At 38.8% G+C, this 22,161-nt stretch overlaps 2 protein-coding genes, 1 long non-coding RNA gene and 1 other non-coding gene across 11 annotated transcripts in view; 2 read left to right on the forward strand and 2 right to left on the reverse strand.

Moving 5' to 3' along the window:
* Positions 1-1,194: 1,194 nt before the first annotated feature.
* On the reverse strand, positions 1,195-2,434 carry LOC138182602 (uncharacterized). The gene is made up of 2 exons (XR_011173837.1): positions 1,625-2,434; positions 1,195-1,499 (listed from the first exon to the last, which is right to left on the reverse strand). It is a non-coding gene; the product is annotated as an uncharacterized LOC138182602 (long non-coding RNA).
* A 3,485-nt stretch (positions 2,435-5,919) lies between these two features.
* On the forward strand, positions 5,920-5,993 carry TRNAI-AAU (transfer RNA isoleucine (anticodon AAU)). Its single transcript has one exon. It is a non-coding gene; the product is annotated as a tRNA-Ile (tRNA).
* An 810-nt stretch (positions 5,994-6,803) lies between these two features.
* On the forward strand, positions 6,804-19,357 carry LOC138182755 (dicarboxylate carrier UCP2). Its single transcript, XM_069118931.1, has 6 exons — positions 6,804-6,953; positions 10,089-10,633; positions 10,860-10,981; positions 12,977-13,086; positions 14,738-14,947; positions 15,559-19,357. Exons 2-6 carry the CDS (start codon positions 10,514-10,516, stop codon positions 15,942-15,944), a joined length of 948 nt encoding a protein of 315 aa, XP_068975032.1. The 5' UTR covers positions 6,804-6,953; positions 10,089-10,513; the 3' UTR covers positions 15,945-19,357.
* Positions 18,520-22,161, reverse strand: part of LOC138182753 (cytosolic carboxypeptidase 1) — a 33,332-nt gene continuing 29,690 nt past the window's right edge. For 7 of the 8 annotated variants that reach the window (XM_069118920.1, XM_069118924.1, XM_069118922.1 and 4 more), the window contains 5 exons: positions 20,825-21,077; positions 20,273-20,397; positions 20,033-20,185; positions 19,794-19,933; positions 18,520-19,587 (listed from right to left, as the gene is read on the reverse strand). In XM_069118920.1, the coding sequence (XP_068975021.1) occupies positions 19,819-19,933; positions 20,033-20,185; positions 20,273-20,397; positions 20,825-21,077 (646 nt within the window). In that variant the 3' untranslated portion in view covers positions 18,520-19,587; positions 19,794-19,818. The remainder of the gene's footprint in view (positions 19,588-19,793; positions 19,934-20,032; positions 20,186-20,272; positions 20,398-20,824; positions 21,078-22,161) is intronic. The other variant, XM_069118921.1, reaches the window with a different exon arrangement.

The following is a 22,161-nucleotide window of genomic DNA, read 5'->3' on the forward strand; positions in this document are numbered from 1 at the left end:
GAATTTTCGAGCAGCTCGAAATTCAAATTGAATTATGAAAAATTAATCATCCGTGTACAGGATCGAGAAAATTACCGGAGTCATTGGAGTAGACCCAAAGAAAGAATTACGAATGAGTTGATGAATTTCAGCTATTCAAAACATTTCGCAGGAGATCTGGATCGGTTCAGCCGAAAAAATTCACGTACATAATGCGTCGTTGCGCCCGTCTGGTTGCCTATGATACGGAACAAAAAATAGCTATAATAATCACGATTGCCACTTACTCTTACATATTAAATAAAATTTCATTCAGAACTGTACGATGGATCCAATAATCCAGAAAGAAAAAACCGACGAGTAAGAAAAAAAGTGTTATGAAATATAGTTACCTTTGCTCACAATTGGTGTTTTGTGAAAACTGCCTCGCTCCTTCAGTACGACCTAAGTTTTAGCTAACTTTGTTATAGAAGTGTACGTTGTATTCATATAGATATCTGCCATAGCGACGTCCAACAGCTTCTTCGATTGTTACATGATGTACAGCTGACATCGGGTACACTAAAAGCAGTGCTACAAGAAATAGCGTTTATCAATAAAACAACGCTATAACGAAAACACATGAAAATAACATAGAGACAATGTGATAAGTTATACGATTACATGATTCTGTAACTTTCATACTACATAATTCGTAGCAAAAGGGAAGTAAGGAATTTTAATTGTTGAAGAAAGAATAAGGAATACGAGAATAGTAAGAACAATGAAATTCGAATGATTACGAAAGATACGTCTAACATGCTGACTAAGAAATTGTAGTATAAGAGTAACACTTATTTATATATTTTGGAATTTTATATATCTTGAAGTCACGATAGAAATATTACTATACTACACCGCAAAAAAATTACAAAACTGCAAAAATTACCAAAACTAAAACTTCGTATTTTCGGATCATTAACACCAAGCTTCAACAGGTGTCTACCTTGACCTTCACTGGTATTGTTTTTAGTGGCAGTAGCGACAAACCGTCGACAAGAGTTTTTCTAATCAGCGCTCCCTATCCTTGCCTTCCTTCTGTCAGAAAAACAAACCATGAGTCCAAACAATATCAAAGCGTAACGTATCAAAACAAGAGAAAGAAAAGACTCGCTTACCCAACCTTCTTCTGGCTAACCTTGTCCCTTAATTATAAGGTAGAATAATTACAATTTCAACCGATCTCAATCCTCTTCTCTTTGAAGCCGTGCTCGTTTATTCACCGATCCCATTCCAAAACGATGTTTCTCGCGCGAATCGATCAAAGACTGCGCTATACACCACGTACGTGGATTTACACCGGTTGAACGATTCTAGGTCTTCTGTGACTCGTCCCGGAGTTTACACGACGAAAGTATTGACTTTATTGATAAAAATTGTTCACGTATCAGTCGATAGAGCTGTTTGATGTTATTATAGGCGAAACTTCCATAAATACTACGTTCATTGGAACAACAAAATTAAATAGTTTGTGGATCGTGCTGAATGGACAAGAAAGAATTCATAAAATAGCAACGATTAGTTGGGCGTTATGACTGTACGCAACTGTATATGCAGTTTTATTTAATATGCAAGAATAAATTGTAATCGTGATTATGATAGCTACTTTTCATTTGTAGAATCGTGGTAAGCAAGAACCACTCCTCTTGCGCAAATTGGACGAAGACAAACGTCACAACGCATTATGTACATAAATTATATTCGGCTGGACTAATCTAGATTTCCTGCGACACAGTATTTTAAATTACAGAAATATCCATTCGTAGTTGTTTCGGGTCTTCATTTTTGGCTTCCATTTTTTTCTAGATCCTATACTCAGATCTTCAATCTTTCATAATTCAAATTGGCATACGAAACGGCACATATCTCACTTACGATTGTTGTTGTTTGCGATCGTTTCCTCTGGACATGGCTATCCTCTCGATTGTGAAACACGATCCTCCTTTTAATCTGAGGTTCGTTCTTGAAGCAACATTTTTATCGCCACGTTGAACATGAAGCGACATCTTTTTGCCAGAAAAACATCGGTCAAACGCGATGTACGACTCACGCGATTATCTCTGCTTTTTAAAACTGTTCCCTCCTTCGTTCTTTCAAGCTTAAAATGACATCTGTACTATCTGCGGACAACACATTTCCATTAGTAATTGCCCTGTTTTTCTTTTCATTCGGTGACAATATTGCTTGAAGTCAAATCTTCGCTTTTGAGAAGTACGCGCAATAAATCATTTCTTCTCATTTTGTGTTAAATTTATAATTAAAAGATAGGCTGTTCAGTCTCGTTCCCTCTTCGATGTTATTCGACTGTTACGGAGAAACGCGCGCAAGTGTCACTTGCTCTCTCGACGTTTATTTATATTTACGAAAAGCAGTCTATGAACTATATTCTGTAGATGAACGTTTGAAAACGCGTCGACTCACGTAAGCGATTCGCGTGCACTCCGATAGAGGCGCGTGACTAGTTCGCTGTAGATTCGTGAACTAGTTAAATTGTCGATCGACACGATGTGCAAGATCGGGGCGCGAAATTCAAACATTACGAGCACTTATCCCATGAAACAGTTCGCTCTTGTATCCGATGACCGAGTTCCTGAATATATCACGATTATCGAAAACATATCTTTCGTTTTTATTGCCCGCCTTGGTTTCGTTCGCCTCGCTGAATCGACCCAGCTGTAACTTATCAGACTAACGAAAACAAGAAAATACCTGAATCCCTGAAAGGCTGTGTCGCGTCATTTTTAACGATCAACAAATGGATCTTCTCGAGAATATCCGTGACCGATTTTCACCAAAGCACACGAGAGTCAGAACGAGCTGTTCGAGTGACGAAATTTAGTTTAACCGGAGATTGATATAGTGTATTTAGAGTTTGTTACATAGTTATAACGATTCTGTGATTAGATGCTATTTGCAGTTGTTAGATACCGTTATTTACCTAATACGTATCTATATTTTTTATTATAGTAATGTGTTGTAAGTAAAGTTTGGCTACTTTACAAGTTCTAAGTAATAGTTCTAAGTTCTTAGTATTTGTAGTAATATAATAAAATGGATCATATATAATTTGATAAAATAATATAGAACAAAAACTTGCACCTATTATTTTCTTATAAAATATATGACATAAAGAAACTTTTGGGTCAATTTAATAGAATAATAATTACGAATTTTAATAATATCATTGAAAAAATAAAAATGCAACGATATTGTTCCGTCCGGTGACCCTTTACACCTAACCCCAATCAGAATCCATCCCTCGGTCAAGACGACCACTTGCTGTGCAAATATAATTAGTCGGAACGTACTAAGGAACTGTAATGAACTAAGCATTTGCATTTTACCGTTAGGGTCCTTATTCGTTATAAAATATATTAAGGTCGAGACGTACCTTATGGTTATTGCTCCATCAGACAAAAGATGGGAAAGTCGGATTTTCCCATGTTCAACGGTTATGTCCACCGGCAAGCGACCGATGGTGAGGCGACCAACACCCAGCAATCGTCGCCGAACTTCTCTGATTTATCGTACTTAGATCAGTCAACATCTCTTCATTAATTTTCATTCTTAAATCCTTAATCCTTAAAAATTCCATCCTTAAAAATTACGCACCGAGCGTAACTGTCTATGTCTACAAATTGTTGGAATAAAGTGCATATTGTAACTTGTTACCTCAATGTTATAATCAGTTCAACTAACTCTATTATCCTAAACGAAATCGATTATTTCGTGGCGTCGATTGTCTAATCGTAACGGGAATTTACAACTCCCACTGGCGCGCGTTTTTCCGCGAACGGTCGAACAGATATTAAGTATAAAATATATGTTACAGCTCTGATAAACCTCTCGTCAATACCAAAATTCCACATAATGAAAAGAATAAATTAAACTTTGTTAAACAACAGACAATAGATCAATTGCGATAAATGCTCCACTGGCGCTGTAGTCTTCCTCTACACTGAATCGATAGCGTCGCGTATGATACGAAAATGGCATAGCGGTTCAAGCAGGTGACTTTCAAAAGATAGCGTTAATGCCATCTGTATTGACGAATGACGATCCTCTCTATTACAAATGATAAATTACCCTGCGATGATAAAGTGAATAGCTGATCTTTCTTAAAAAATAAATTTTTTATTATATTCATATTCCTATTTTTACTTAACCATTTATTTTAGTTTATACACCTTCGAACTCTTGGTGTATTGTTTATAAATTGCTTTCGATGTAACTTGCTTTGAATATATCAGTGATCATAATTCCAATTTATATACAATATCTTTATAACTTAGACAATTAAAACGAAACTGAAAATGAGATTGTTTAATCGATGTTCATATAAAATCAAAAAAAAAAAGTTGAAAATTTTGAAACTAAGAGGTTTTGTATCTTATAAATATATTCCTGCTTTCGAACAACGACAGTAATGTTAGCTAACATTTACAATAAACGTAATTGGGACACAATGATCTTATTTGTTATCTACTTGTCCTTCATGATGTATCCGATGTAGCCTACAACCCATAATGTTAACACTATTTGACTCTTTTTGTGAGCAGAATAGCAGAGTCCAAACTACAAAAAAATGACTAACACTATATATATATATACATTATCGATCAATTGTGTCTAATGCAACGACTTGCAAATAACCATTGTTCGACCGTTTGCGGAGAGACGCGATCGCGAGGAAACGCGCCAACAGGAGTCGTAAATTCCCGTTACGATTATATAACTGATGTCACGAAGTGATCGATCCCCTATTTCGTTTAGGGTAATAGAAGTGGTTGAACTAATTATAACACTTGATTAACAAGTTACAATATACACTTTATTCCAACAACTTCGTAGATATAAATAGTTACGCGACGTGCGTATAGACGTATTATCAGAGACGTGTAAATACAATAGTAAGTTACAACTCATGACTTATCAACGAATAAAAAGCCAATCAAGAGATGTTGACTAATCTAAGGCAGATAAATCAATCAAGAGATGGTGACTGATCTAAGAACGATGAACCAGAAAATGACGGTAATGATGCTGTCGCAGAGGAAAACTTTGTTGGGTATTGGTCGCCTTACCATCGGTCGCTTGCAGATAAGCATGACCGTTGAACATGGGGAAACTCGACTTTCCCATCTTCTACCTGATGGAACCAGGCGAGGTAGGAATAACCATAAGGAACGTCTCGACTTGAATATATTTTATAACGAATAAGGACCCTAACGGTAAAATGTAAATGCTTAGTTCATTACAGTTCCTTAGTACGATACGACTAATTATATTTGCACAGTGAGTGACCGCCTCGACCGACGGATGGATTCTGGGTTATGAAAAAGGTCACCGGGCGTAACAATCATGCCTGGTCAAACAAAGATGCGTTTAACGAAAAAAGTTATCATTCCATAAGAAGAAATACAAATTATTTTTTAATTACTATTATATAAATTCGTTTCTTTGAGAGAAATAGGATATATTCATGTAGAAAAAAATGTGAAATTCGAATGTTTGGAATGATCGTCTGGCTTCGCCATCCTCAGTCTTAAAAAGAAAAAGCGAAAACACTCGAGGATGCTAAAAATAAGACCCTGTCCCTCATTACGTCGTGGATTAGCAAGATTTTACGATCGTTTTACAATTACAATGCCAAGCTTTGTAAATACAATTGTCAACACGAACGAACATCAAAAAGTATCCTATACGATTTTGACTGTGTCGAATCAGCGTAGCGCTTTATAAACGACCGTGTACTTAACTCGCCTAGTTTTGACTTACATTTAAAAAATAATTTCCAGTTACTATTTTATACAATCATTCAATATGTAAAAAATATTAAATGTAAAAAAGATGGCTTAAGCATGAAACAGAAATTTTCTAAATAAGAACGCTCTCTCAACTGGCTCATTAGCTCAGTTGGTTAGAGCGTCGTGCTAATAACGCGAAGGTCGCGGGTTCGATCCCCTCATGAGCCAAAATTTTTTTTCTTGTTTGCATTTTCATATTTTATACAAGAGCTGTTACTATTCGATCTATTTTGTCTTGTTTATCGTTTTAATTATTCGGTTAATATGTATCTATGCACGTTATCAGCACATGAAATATCACGTGGATTTCGTTCCGAAACCAATACGCAACGATAGTTATCGACTACGTTTAAAAGATACATGTAAAAGCGATTGAACAAATATTATATCATCCTTATCATACCGATAAGATAATCGTAAATCTTAAGTATTAGTACTCATGTGAAATTCACAAACGTCCGTGAAGGCCAGCGACATTGATCAAGAACTATCGAGTTGCTATCATTTGTCCTATCTTAAATCGATGAAAAAGAAAGACAGCCGAACACAAGATTTATCGCAATGTTTATGATCAAAGTAAATACGATAATAAATGATTCGTTAAAAATTCTTCATCTACAAAATTGATTCGACAAAACGCATCGATTATTCTTTAAGTTACGTTCCTGGAAGATGTCCTTTCCTTCGACGCGTTATTTGTCTGTGGATCGAATACAGTTAGCTGTGCCATATACAGTTGGTTGATGCAAAAAGTTGCAATATATGCGGCAAAATAAATTTCCACGATGAGCTATGGCAATTTCCAATGGTTCAGGATTGCACATTCCGCGACACGTAACCCTTCTTCATTGAAAGGGTGTCGACCGTAATGCGCCTGCCCTCTACCAATGCATATATACACAGTACATGTATCCGTATGCAACTAAGAAAGCACTATACTAGCACATTCCTGGAACTTATCGATTTGGCCGCAAGCTGAGCTTTCTTTGGCCAAATCTGACGTCACAGACGGCAGCTGATAGGCAGAATTCAACTCTGCACGATTCCCATTGGTCGACGAGCCGGTATAAACGATGCCTTCACAGTAACCTGTTCCAGTTGTGTTGTTGTTCACTCACTGTACACTTGGTAAGTACATTTTGCTCAGAATTCCATTGTTTTTCATTACTTCAGCAATGTTTATTTACCATTTTTTAAGAGGTTATTAATATTGTCGTTTTTTAATGTTTTAAATAATTCATGAAAATTTTCGCGAATTTTGCAAAATTACTTAACCTTCGACGTAGTTTGCCAGGTGATTTGACCTATCGTTGCCGTTCCATTTTATTCAAACATGGTTCTAATCTTCATCATAAATATTCAAATAATTTCAAATAATATTCAAGACTCATATTTAATTCCTTTTATGTTAGTATTGTGCTGACTGTAAAGTTCAAAAAAAGTATTCGCGTTAATAAGACAATCACTAGTATATTGACAAAGTATTGTCAGTGTTCGTCGTTCTTAAATATTCTATCGAATAATAACGAAATCGATGATCGCTTTGACGCAAAACCATCGAAAGAACTTGCTTTCGCTAAACCAGTTCCTAGGAAATTGCAGTCGCAGTTATCAAACTCAATGGTCGTTTACATAATGCAAGAATGTACATTCGAAGGACAGGCGTTTCAAATTCCACTCGTTCGTTCCGATGCCAAGAGTAATACGAATTAAAATTTCAATCAATATGTCATTTAAACGGATATAGCCGATTCGTGTTTCTGCAGTCTGTAACTGCAATGCATATGCGCGAATAGTCAAAGGCCGGCAACATCGATTTGTCAAACTCCCACAGAACCACCTGCCACGAATTAGTGCATTTCCAGGAAAACTTCGCCAGACTCTTCGTTCAAAAATAACTCGCTACAAAGAAATTGCACGGTCGTCAACGAAGTGTACGATATTGCTACGTGAAAATGTTATTGCGCGTCATATTTGTTTGGGTGGTTCTTAATAAAAATAAAAATAATAATTATTAAATCGACGTTTCCTTTTCTATCAATTTTTATTTTATAACATCGAAAGAGTCGTAAAAGACGAATTATATTTTTTCTAAATAATCTTCGCCAAAGAAATTTCATTGATATAATATCATTAAAAATTAAAATAGCCACGACTTATATAGCTTCGTGTTTTGTTCGTATTCCATGATGTTGCGACGCAAAAATATAAACATACTAATTGCAAGCTATTTTTCAGGAAAACTGGATTACAAATCATCGTAGTAAAAAGTAAATCATTTTGTTCTGTGCCAATTTTCTGCTGCTATTTATCGCTGAACGTGGAAAGAATACCTAAGTACAGTGACTGTGTTGACTAGATTGTGTACCAACGATCGCTATACCGCAACCGCGTTCGCGTCTAGGATAATCAATATACCTGGACCTTTCCAGCAGCTATATCCTCGTGCGCAAGGATATCTCAGTACTGCGCCTCTTCAAGGCTCGAAATCGTTAGAAAGGAAGATAGCATACACGAGATAAATCTTGTTTACATACTTGTTTCACAATTTGCGCCTGTTTATCAAGTGATCGACCTAAGATCTACGTAAAAGACCTTTTCAAATATGGACATTTAATTATTCAATAGCGCGAACAAAAACTATTTCAATTATCTCGACAAACATTTGCATCGATACGTTACAAATTCTAATACGATTCAGAATTAAAAGCTAATTAAAATTAATTGCTTTTATTCGATAATAGAGATCAGAAATACGTTTCATTTGTTTAATAAATTACACGTATATGTATGTGTATATATATACATATATATGTAAGCGTGGTATATGAAAAATATGGGTGCAGCAACGGGTGCAGGCGCATGGCCGAAGTTTACTATCGATCGCATTGTTTGCAAGCGTCTTGCATGGCCTTTCGACACAATAGAACGCGTCGATAGGTAGCATTCGCGATGGAGAAATCCTGGAACCGAGCGAGTGGAAGGAATCGAAGTTCCGAATAGAAATCGGCGACTGAAGGTTACGAGCGATTGCCAGAATTTATAATTTTGAATTTTAAATTACAAGACTCGTTGAAATTATTTCGATACCAAGACGATCTACTCTTCAACCTTCCTCCAGTAAAATTTACCTGCAATAAAATCGATATTTAGCCTAGATTTTCTAATCGATCGCCTAGAGTTTAAAAATTGCTAATTAAACGAAACGTTGATTATATAAACGGAATAGATTATAGAAAGGAAATCGTACGAGAGGTTGAGGTCCTTGACATCGGACAAGAACGACGCGAATACGACGAGCAAAGTGCAGACGGGACCGAGTTCGACCTAACTCGAATCACAACTCGCGGACTTTGCCCCACGACTTGCCTCGACAACGGTACTCCTTTCGTTTTTTAGCATGGGGAAGCCTTAGGTCTGGTTACGGGCGAATAATCGGCAGAACAGAAAACCATCGCTTTGTTCGATCGTGTCAGAACGTTGTGCGCGATACCTGCGACAACGTTTCACTTTGGCAAAAATAGCCTCACGGTCGCAATAACGCGTTACAGATATAACTGGTTTGAACGTTGAAAACCGCGATCGAGTAGAGTCGACTCTCGCTTCTTCCATCGAAGGAAACAAAGGCAAGCCAACGGTGCCACTTATCCCAAACAAACTATATATGTTTTATTCTAAACACAAGATCTAAAAGGTAACTAAACGAGACAAAGATTCGCGACTTGTTCGTGCATAGTCACGCTGGCCGTTTCCCAATAGTTTTCTAAGCCATCTATTTTCGCGTCATTCGCTGCAAGTTACGTTTTGGCTGTCCACGTGCGAGAACACTGTCATTGAGTGCGGAATAACGTTACATAAAATTGAGTTGTGGGAAGAAGAGTTGACGTTGTCCGGATAATTAAGACACAGGTGCACCGATAGGCTACGTTTACAGAGACTAAACAATCGGTTGCGAAGTCACGACGCACTCGTCTGGCCCGTGTTTCGCGATATTCTATCGTGTTCGTATCCCGATAACAACGAATTACATGTAGTTGCTCTGATGCGTCGATGTTCGTCGAACGATCGTAGCTCCACTCTGCTCGGCCACTTCGTCGGCCAATGAACTTTTGTTATTTTCGTTAAACTCGTGGAGCAGTTAAGCGTCGATCGATAGCCGGATAAAGATAATTTAGATCGATATGTGTTGGCGAGCGACAAATTAACGAATTTCACGAAAGACTAACTTATCGATTGTTGTTTCTCCTTTGGTGTCTGTTACAGAAGAATAGTATGTATAAAGTACTTCACAATCAAGACATAAAACACGAGTGCTCGCGGTCAGGGGGACTGCACGCGTATCCTGATCATTTCAGGGAACCTAAAAAGCTCTACCTCTAAACCACAGCCGTTTACTAAATGATCATCTAAAGGTTCCTGTCCTCTGGTAGGACTTTGTATATAGTGTACATATCGCTTTTTCTAACAGAGGATCTCGCTCAGATAAGCGGAGCAAGCTCGAAGGATCAAAGATACAGTCACGCGGTGATTTAAAGGAGTCGAAAGAATTGGAAAATTTGCACTACTCGAATCCCATACATCCGGCGCATTCATCAACCTAGACCGCACTGATCAGACTAAATAGCTAAAACGCGATAAAAGAGAAAATATTGGTGGAGAGAAAGAGAACGAAGAGAAGAACGAGCACGATGAAGCAACAAGCGTCGGACGAATTCCCTTTATGGATGAAATTACTTTCTGCAGGCACAGCAGCCTGTATCGCTGATTTAGCGACGTTTCCTTTGGACACCGCCAAAGTCAGAATGCAGGTAACCAAATACGTATCAATTTCCCACGTTACTACCGAATATTGAACGTTTCAACGAACGTTCTGTTATGTACGTTTTCTCAAAGCGTCCAACTCGTTCTGTTTTGTTCTGTCTTGTTCGACGATCGTTGGCTCATAAAAATTCGCTAATGCGCCGAGCGTAGCTCGATGAAAACCTATCTATCCGGTGATAGAAAACGTAAGTGATACCCGTACGATTTTTGTAGATTGCCGGAGAAAGTCGTCCTCTTCTGTTGGCAACAGCGGACGGCTCCATGCTCGCGGTTCGAAATACACAGCCAGGATTATTGAGGACAGTAGGAAACATCATCAGAGTGGAAGGAGCAAGGTAGGTTATTCACGATCCTATCTGTAACTTAAGACGAACAAGGGGTAGGTAAAAGCCTGATTACGATTACGATATTGATATAAGTATTAAATATCGTTAGCGTATATACGATTCTTCCGATTCGAATCAAAGTTTATACACGCCGGGCGATTCTTTAAGCCCGCTCGAATGACTATTTGATCGCTTAATTACTTAAACTTAAAAAAGAAAAGAAAAAGAAAAAGAGAAAAAAAATTTCCGTACTGGCTGATCGTAGGAGCTGTTCGTTCGAGTAACTTGATGCTATCGTTGAATTAGTAGACCGCACATTAACTCTCTCTAAAATAGCTTCTTGGCATTCCATGACTCCAGAATATTTCCAATTCTCTGCACATGGCCCCGCGATTCGATTGCTCTTCCGATCTCGTTCTTTGCTAACTACCGACTCGATCGACGCCGTCGTCGTTGTCGTTGTCGTGCACTTTGCAGATCTCATTAGTATCGTTAAATGCATCGTATTATCGTGCGATCCTCTACGGTCGTACAGCGTTCAATTGTGATGTACTCGATGAGAGACAAGTGAACGAGAAAAGTACGAAAAAGTCGGACGTTGCGCGCTATGAATCATAGAATTCGAATTTCCAAACGCATCGACAACGACGAACGGGGATCGAAATAACATAATGGAAATAACGAAATCGCGATTATACAAGTTTGACTAACCGCTGATGCACTGGCGTTTTGCTCCTCAGTTATCTTTGCTTATTTCTAACGCTAATTGGGTTACACTTGTTTCTTTTTTTTTCTTTTCTACGTAGTTTTTATCTTATCGAGTGCCATTGACTGTTCCTTGAACTGACAATCGAACGCTAGATAAAGTACTTGAAATATTGTAATTCTATTTATTAGACAAAAGAACACGTCCATGGTGCTCCCTTTTATCACTTTATTTATTTTCTCTTTCGAGCACGAAATGCCTTTCGTGATTTTTGTACGAAAATAACAATAAAGAACGATTTTCATTTATTCGCATAAATAGCGACAATTATATTAAGTTTCATTATATTCTAAATATTCGATAAGTATGCTATTATAGTAATACTGGTAATAATCGTTCTTTAATGGCGGAAGTTCGATACAAAGGAAGGCATTGCGTGACCACCTTAAACTGCCCATCTATGCGAATATATTTTTCTTTTCTTATCTTTTATTCTTATTTTTATCTGCTTTTATTTCTTTTGCCTTTGCTCAGCCGCAGTTTTCCCTTTTTCAACGATTTTTGAAAAAAAAAAAAAGCGGAGCGGCGCCTCGCATGGTTGCGCTTCCACCGCGAATACGATTTGTCATAACCGTGTCCAGCTCTCTCAGCGCAAGCTCTCTCCCGGTTCTTTTAGCTGATCTTTTCTCTCGTGCTCCTCAAATGTTATTCGTGAGAGACTCTATTGGCTTCCCTTTGCGTGTTTCTTAGAAATTTTAACACTAAAAAGACCAGCCTGGTCATTTCGACCCACTACATAAATCAACAAAAATTACTGTCTTCCTCTGTCGAGTATAATCGTTCTATTGTTTATTTTCTTCGTAAAAATAAACATCTTGTGTGTGTTTTCTTTCTTTAAAATAACAACGGATCATCGTTCAGCGATTCCTTTTGAAATAAGAATTTGCTAAGAGGGAACAACATTGGAAATAGGAAATTCTGGTATTTCTAGTGTTGTTACCGCGATACAAAAATCAATCTTCTTCTTTGTTTATTGAAGAAACAAGGTAGAGAGAGAGAAACGTATTAAAACCAAGAATTCGAGCATTTTAAAGTCAATGTAATCGAAGGGAAGCAAATTAGAGAAAGAGAGAGCGACAGAGAGAGAGAGAGAAAAAAGAAATCGAGAAAAGTAAATATATAATAAATACAAACTTGTAAAAATAAAAGCAGAAAAGAAAAATAAAAAAAAATATGACCCTGGGCTACGTTTGAGGGTAAATTGTGAGGGCGGTGAGCTTGAGCGAGGGTGGTTACAGGAGCCTGTACGGAGGTCTGTCCGCGGGACTCCAGAGACAGATGTGTTTCGCCAGCATACGGTTGGGCCTCTACGACGGGGTGAAGTCACGCTACGCTGGAATCATCGACGGTACATCCAACAAACTCCTAACTTTTTGATTACGTAATCCTCCTATATGATATATAATCGAGTAGACACGCGAGCAGCGTGCGAACATACGCTGCGCACGTGCTCCATCTCTCTGTTACACGAACAGAGTAACACACGCGTAAGTAACGGCTGATTGGTCGATAATCAGCCACCATCGGCTGCCGCGTGCTTTTTCTAACAGATTATACAAGACAAAACGAGATAATATATATATATATATATATATATTATTATATAATATATGTATATATATATATATATATATATATATATATATATACACATATATACATATATGATAATAACAATAAACTGTAGCAATGTACCATATAGATTTAGCCAGATTTGAATCGCTGACCGCGAATCGAAATGCAGCGCCTCGGACGTGACGCTGTTTCGTTTACGTTTCCTTTTTACTTTCTTTTTTTTTTTCTTTTTTGTCTTTTTTTTCATATTTGAATCCATTGAATATCGAGTCTAGTTCCATCGCTGATCCACGTCGTTTCCATGACCGAAAGTTAACTATCGAAAGGGAAGTATAAGAGAAAGAAGAAAGAAGATTTAAAGATAATGGCTGGAGGAATCGTGAAATAATTTACTAAATACTTTACTAAATCTGTACCCTCTATTATCGCGAAATCCGATCGATTCCTGTATCAAAATTATTCTACAATTATCGAACGCTATTTTTTTTTTCTTTCATATTTTTTTTTTTTTTTTTGAAATTGGAAATTTGGAAAGAGATATTTAAAAAATGCACAGTTTGATCTCGTAACCATTATACGACTGCCGTGTGTATTTTTGGAATTCTTCTTTGAAATTTCTGTCGCGTGTAAACCAACTTATATATTTATCGATAGAAAAGAGGAGCATGTATGTTCTGGATATTTTTCATGTGTACATGCGTCGATATTCGCGGAATTTTCATCCTCACTACTATTTCTATTTAAAACTAATCTTTCCTTAATGATAAAATATCCTGATTAGAAGCCGAACGGTCGTAGCGGGATTTTCGAGTTTCGTCTTCGCTCTTCATTGTCGCATGTTGTAAACGTTTCCTTGCGTAACTTATCGACGTCATTGTAACCTTTTTCACGAATCAATTTTCCAATTACTCGCATCAAGAGATTTGCTAGAACCGTGTAAATCAATGGCACAAAGTACTCGCGATCAACAACACCTTTCTATCGATCTATGTATAGATATCATTGCCGAGAATAGTCCTGGTAATTAGAGTAAATTTAAAAAATAAGTTTAAACTAAATATAATCTTCACTAGCTATTCGTAGTTGATCTCGAGTATCTGCCTCGAACATCTCGCGTCGATGATCGTCGCGATTCTTGTCGCAACATATTGTACTCCCGTTAACAAATGAAGTCGTGATAATCGTTGAGAAAAAAGACCTCGTAACGTTTGAAAATTATCATTTAGAAGAGTTTACTGTAACGTGAATATAATCAATGAGCTAATAAACGTGCTGTACCGCGCAGAGCGCGATCTGTCCCACCCTGCATCCTACTTTTTTCGATCTAAAACCGTGACACAGAACGTAAATAACGTACTCGAAACAATCCAGACACCGACACCGAACCTGGACTGCCTTTTCACTGTACTTTTTTGTCTTGGCAGGTAATAACAGGAGCGGATCGAAGAGTATTTCCGTACGAATCGCCGCTGGAATCACGACAGGCGCCATGGCGGTGCTCCTTGCTCAACCGACCGATGTCGTCAAGGTCCGCCTACAGGCTGGAAGTATTGGACGATCGGTGAGATACAGCTCAACCCTGCAAGCATACAGGAATATTGCTGCCGAAGAAGGAACGCGGGGCCTTTGGAAAGGTACCACCAGTAGTACTTATATTACAAGCCCATACCGTTTACACGCAGAAATATGATCCTCTTGCTTCGGGCGAGAGTACAGATCCGTCGCAAATTGCCGAGCTTCTGGAAAATCACCGTTCAACGTTTATAAATCTTGAACCCTCTGCCTTGTAATTTCGTGTCACACTGGTCCTACGAATTACGTTATAAAGATTGTATTTACAGCGAAATTTATCTCCGATTTTCATCAAGGTTCTCTAAGAACGAGTTACAATGGCTACAAAGGGCAAATGCAAATGCTGATAAAATACGCCTCATTGGAAGATGAGAGTATGTGCCGAACCCCTATTGTAGCCACTGTGTACGTAGTTTATTATAGCCACTACCCTCTAATCTAATCTACGCAACTCCACCGAGCCTCTCTAATCCGCACAAAGTAGAATAGGTATTCTCATAAGCAAACTCGATCGAAACGGGAATCGTTTGGAATTCGCATGGATTATTAAACGTAATCCTTTAATACGATCGTATCAGAGTCTAAACGGAAGATCCGTAGCCTATTGCAATACTGTACTATTATTGTAAGAGAATTAAGACTCGGCTAAAATTAACCACTTTTTCATGTTTAGGAACCATGCCCAACATCTCGAGGAACGCGATCGTGAACGTGGCGGAGATCGTCTGCTATGACATCATCAAGGAGTTCATCTTGGAGCGCAATTATCTGCGCGATGGAATCCCTTGTCATATAACGGCCGCCGTGGCGGCAGGATTGTGCACCACCTTGGCTGCTAGTCCTGTAGACGTGGTGAAGACTCGTTACATGAACAGCGCCCCTGGCGAATACAAAGGCGTGAAGGATTGCGCTGTTCGTATGATGATGAAGGAAGGCCCATCCGCGTTCTACAAAGGCTTCACGCCCAGCTTCACGCGTTTAGTATCCTGGAACATCGTTCTATGGATCACTTACGAGCAGTTCAAGGTCTACGCGAAGAAGATGAACGGCGACCAGTGAGCACCATAGCTGTCGCGTTCTACGTGCTCGATCGACCGACGTACCCGTCGATTCACAAGATATACACATACGAGCCGTGTTTTAATCAACTGCAGCTTCATAGTCTGTATTTCGATCATGTAGCTTAGAGATGGGAGGATATATTATCGTATATTTGTTAGATTTGGTCGTTTCGAATAGAACTTATTGCCTGCCGTCGTTTGCAGGTACACTTACTAATATCGATGCGTACATACATACGTATAAGTTTCTCTCTAAGTATCTTAGATAATGTATGTTATTGATTTATTGAAAATTACGATTATTTACTTTCTATCGATCGTTGGAATTGCCGGGATTTTTTCGATGAATTCGATAACGCTTAATCGCCTATCTGTAGAGGACAGTTTCTATCGCTAGCTTTTCTACCTAATGCGTATTCGTATGTAATAACTACTTGGAAAAGATTCTTACCTATGCATACGTAGAGGGTGTGTTTACGATAGAAAAGCCGTTACCCTGTGCTCTTTCGTAGGGTATAATTTTTAGCACGATGACACACATTAGACTTTCTTTCTCTTCACTAAAGAACGTTAAGTGTAAGAAAATTTAAGACGCGATTTTGTTGATCTTACCGATAGCTTCGTTTGCAAACGACGACAGCCAATTCTCCCATCTATCGTTGTATTCTCACTTTTCTTTCCGTAGATAAGACCGCGCGTGCACTGCACATCGACATCTGATCAAATTGAAATCAACTCAAGTTGGCGATTTGACAAAACGGAGAAAACTTGTCCGTCCAAAATTATTTATAAAATAACTTGAATACCATGCGTATTGCAATTGGTCTATCTTGATTCGATTAATTCTAAAGAAGAAAAAAAAGGAAAAAGAAAGAGGAATGCTCATTTTTCGACAAAATTTCGTCTTTCAACGAAGTGCACGTACGATCAAGAAGATCTTAGAAATCTCTCAATAATCCATAACGAAACATTTTTGGCTACGTAAGTCAGCTTTAGAGACAGTAGAACAATAGAGAAAAAAGAAATTTCTCCCTTTCCCTGCCCCCGATGGATACTAGTATAAAATCGCGCGCATTACGATACGCCAGACAGACAATAAGATATCAAAATTGGTTTTAACGCGTTTGCGACGTCTGTTAACGAAAGCTACACACACGCGCATACATACTCAAAATGATTGTTCGACTGATTTCCGTTTCTAGACTCCGATTAATTCTTCGAGGCACGAATTAAACAGAGATCCTTCGCTAATATCTATCTGTGTAATTGTAATTCGTTCTTCTAACATTTGCGTTATGCGGGATAATTTGTCGCAATCGTTGCTAGATATTTAAAGAAAAGAGTAGGGGCGGATAATTCACAATCTCATTTGGGGTCAATTAATATTATACAGGGCACAATTTTTATCGAATTTCGATCGACGACTTGTAGTCTATTTTAAAGGCTATGTTATCATCTATTGATGTACGTTTCACATTAAAAAGCAATTCTTATCTTATTAATTCCGACTGTCTCATCCATCTACATCTTTTTTTTTTCTATCCTTTTTTTCTCTTTCTTCGCTTTTCGTCTTTTTCAATTCACATTTATGAACAAGTCTTATTAGCCAACGATGAAACTTGTTTCTTATTTTCACTTTATGTGTAAGGAACGATCGTCTTTTTAACGTCACATCGATCTTCATGAAATCCGTAACTGTAGCTTGAGTACCATACAGTATTAGTTGTTATTGTTACACTTGAATCTCGATCGATATCAATTAGATCAGTTCGTTACAATGAAATCATTTGATGAAACTTTCGATTGATCGACATTTCTATTTGTACTGTATTACCGTGTGTAACGAGAAATTTTACTGCCCTTGTATCGTGTAAAAGAAGCTGCAGAGTAGAAAGAACATGTCCAACGTAAAGCGTTTACCGATTTCAAGAAGAACGTATTATTATCTGTATCGTATATATACTTTATTAACTTTGTGAGTGTCTTTAATTCTTAACAATGTAAGATGTCACAAATGAACGCTGCTTCATGAAGTCTTTTGCGTATGGAATGTTCTATCGTAATAGGCACACTTCTTTCAAAACATACAAAAAGCCGAGCGGAGATACGAATTGAATTGCGTGTTATAGAATTCAACGCCTAGATACCCGAGTAATGTTAAATTGACATGGTTCTAAAACTTCGATGTGGTAGGTCGCGGCAGGCCAAATTATCTTTTATCACGCCCAACAGAATTAACACAAAACGAATCGACTGAATATTTCTATCACAAACTTGGATTTTACACGTTTCTAGCACGCTAAAGAACTGTGCGTAATAGAAAAAGCTGTCTCTATTAATTATTCGTTACGATTCGACGATTTTCTGCGCTCTCAATTCTTTTCTATCGCAGAAACAATTCGCAGCTTTTCCACTTGGTTTCTCTACTTTTTTTTTTTATTACTCTCGATACGATTCGATTCGTTGCACGCGCGTCCCACCGATCGAGCTTCGATCGCACACAAAGCCCTGTCGACAGCAATGTTTTTCACCGCGTTAGAAAAATACACTGTTAGCCACTTTTTGTCTTCGCGCTTTCCGCAATTACTAGATTTGCCTAGTCTAAATCGTGGTATACTTTTAAGCACCGATCACACAGTATGTATCGCTTGTAAGCAGCTTGTATTAAAGGTTGAGCAATACGAACTCTAGAGGCCCGAATTTGGCAAACTTCGTGCGAAAATGCGTAGCGATATATGCGATTAACGACCTTGTAGAAGACTGAATCGATTAATTAAGGATTAGTGTAAAATACGAGTAAGAATGGGAGGATTTTCAGATGCTTGCGAGTTTCGGGTGAATACTTTTTAGCGAGATATTTACCGTATTATAAGTAAGCTTTATTTTCTATGATCACAATCGATAAAGTATCACATACAATTAATGTAAACAGCGAGGTACAGCATGAAAAGAAAATGGACTTTGCCTTTTAGAACACTCGCTTGATTTTTCGCTTAACTAAATCAGTTTGTGGGCGTTTTTGTTCGTAAGAAAAAGGACAATTCGCTTCGATGATTTTTCGTCTTTGAAATTAATTCGAGTCGCTTCTCTGTAGATCCGCTTTGAGTCTTCTACCGGATTGCTTGCTCGTGACGTTGATTTTCCGAAATTTCTCGTTCATTTGATTTCTCACGTTTAATCGTTTGCTTTAGCGAACGAAGTTCTCAAATTCTGGTTAAGCGAACGTACTTTCGGTATCGGTGATGTTTAAGATGCTCAAATTTAATAGAAGTTTCAATTTACAAATGGCGACGCGTTCATTTTCGAGATTGTATACATTAAAACGGGGCTTCAGTTTCTAGATAGGATTTCCGTAGAAATAGCTTGACATTTGTTACGAGTTTAAATAAAAATTCTTCAAAGTGTACAGAATCTTTTCCCGGTGTTCTTGCTTCTTTTATTCGGCAACAAAGAAACCCGCGCAACTTTCCGATCGATGAACGAAGAAACACCGATCGTCGATAATCCCTGTCGATTCCATGAAATTCGAAATTTCGAAATATTCCTAAGTTTCAAAATCGGACTCGTCCGATTCGCAACTGGACGAAATCTCATCCTCCATGCATCCTGATTCCTCGGGAATGCCTTCTCCCATGGGGATCCTAGAGAATAAAAAGAGACGTCTTGACGTAAAAATGAAACGATGATATTTAAAGAAACAATTCGTTATCGTGTTAATTAACGTTAGTAAATCGATCAGGCAAGATTTAATTCGTTAAAGTGGAAATGTTAGTAACACGGAGAATAAATATCTTAGTACAACGATTAATCGACGTTAATCGACGTTAAATTTCTACACGAATCTTGCCTCGGATCGTCTACTCGATCGTTCGTTACGCGATCGCAGCGATGTGATGCACCGCAGTCTTATCCTGAATACATTTAGGGGGAACCTTTCTGGATTTCCGCAAAATGCATTTTCGCGGACAACAGTCTTCCACCAATGACCTGCGTTCAGAAATCCTTCTCATTATCCTGCTCGTCTTTCTACTAAACTCTTGCAAACTTCCTATCGTCGAATCTTAATTTCTATCTCTGCCAACTTACTTCTCGACGCTCCAATCCTCGGCACAGTCCTTCATCATCGACAGAGCCTGACAGAAATCTTGGCCGATCGCCTTCAAGTGTTTGGTATCTAGATGCAAGCCTGCCAACGTTCCTTGGTCACATCCACAGAAGCTGCTCTCCATGGTGTAGCTTCTATAGAAAATGAACAAAATGCAGCGTTACTGGCATTATCAAGTGGTTGTTTTGGCAAGGTAAATCGGTAACGGTCTGCGCGTATACCTCGAAACACCTAACTGCCGCCATATGGCTACCCTAGCCGTGGACTCCTTGTTCCTTTCGACCTTGAACGAGCACAGTGGCAACGCGAACGCCGGAGATATTCTTTGCATGAGGTGCGGCAACATCTGAAACGCGTATCGCGAGAATAGTCTGAGTTACACGAGAGCGCTCGTTATCTCGTTTTTCCTCATTTCATTTTAATTAAAAATTAAGTGTCACGCGATCCTGGAAATTTAACGAGATCGACGAATAAAGGTAAAAAGTTGCATCACGTTCGTACAAACTAGTTGCAGCGGAACCTATATTTCCATGGACTGTATCTAAAATTGGAACACGAACGGAATCGATGTACCGATCCTGTTCGCTGTAAATTACATCGGGCGAAACTCGTTTCGCACTGATATTTCCCCTCTCGCTAGCTTCAAAACTGCTCCGCTCGTAAATTCACTTCGATAGATCGCGCTAGATTACCGTTCGTACTTCTCGGTGCATGTAACCCGTACGGTATCTAAAAATAATACCCTAGTCTTCGTTCCTCTTTCGTCCCCTTACCAAATACTGCGCCGGCTGGTCCGGTTTCGCCCTGTCCGCGGCGCTCCAAGAACCCGACCTTGAGCAACCGAACAGAAACACGTTCTTCCTCCGTGAATGGCCGTGATAGTCGACGAAAACATAGGGAGGTCTTTGCAGCACCCTCGTGCAGTACTCCATCAGGCCCTTCGTGTGATAGATCACCGGATGTAGTACCCGGTTCGGATTGCTCCATCGTCTGTTCAAGTCTTCGTTCGTCAGCCCGTAGCGATTACTATAATCAATCGAAAATACACTCTTCCACGAGTTCTTCGCCCACCTTTCAAATAAATAAATAAATAAATACTATCGTCGATCGTCGTCGTTGTTATTATTATTATATCGTGCACGAATAACGTTGAAAATATCGAAAGTGCACGGTTTATTTTTAAACCAGCAAACGAATTAGTCGTTATAAAACGAATAAACGTCTATTTATAACGCGGAACAAATTTCTAAGAAGCACGGTTTTAGAATTTCCTGTCAGTTTGCACGTCGATGGTGCACGTCGAACCGAGAAGAAGGAGAAGGGCTGTTGTCAGAGATCGTCTTCATTTAAGGATTCAGCCGCGGTTAGAAGGACGTTTCCGGCGGCCGGAAGTCGGGCCGGAGGAAGTGACGCCTCCGCGTCTCGCATAGCTAATAGTGGGGTTATACCGTGGACCCCTGGCTTTACACAACCGAGACCGCCATTTCGCTTTTACCTGTCATCCCGAGATTGTTTCAAGATGTACACGATGCTAGGTACTTGGAATACCAAACACATTTGGTCATCTCAGCGAGACGCGTCTAGATCTTTCTTGCACGCTAAAACGCTGTAAAATTTCGATATTTATTTAAATTCGTGACGTAACTAGCTTGAGACGGAGATACAAGTTTCTTCTAATAATTGCTAATTATTCATTTCACGATCTCGAGTTTAACCAACCGCCCTTCCAAGAACCTGAACCACTGTAAGAAGCGTAATACCATCAGAGGAACATTGACTGGCGATAGAAATAATTAGCAGGTACCGGTCACCATTACGAGAAGTCGCTCACCGTGGGATTAACAATCGCTACACGCGTACCCACGGACAGGAATCTTAGAGCGTTCTTCCGATCGAGACATCGACCACGTAATACAAACATTAGCGATTTGACGCCTCGTAATCGCTTCCGGTCTTTAAGGTAGTACAGACGCACGTGACACGGACACAAGATAACCACGTAACGATCGATATCTGGCATCGAGGCAGATGGCGGCGAATAATAAGAATAATGGACGAGCGGTGACGATGCACCTGCGGGATGATGTACGCGAAGACACGTTCCCGTCGT

The sequence above is a fragment of the Bombus flavifrons genome, chromosome 8 (assembly GCF_040668555.2).
Source record: "Bombus flavifrons isolate JBK064 chromosome 8, iyBomFlav1_principal, whole genome shotgun sequence".
Taxonomy (NCBI): Eukaryota; Metazoa; Arthropoda; class Insecta; order Hymenoptera; family Apidae; genus Bombus; species Bombus flavifrons.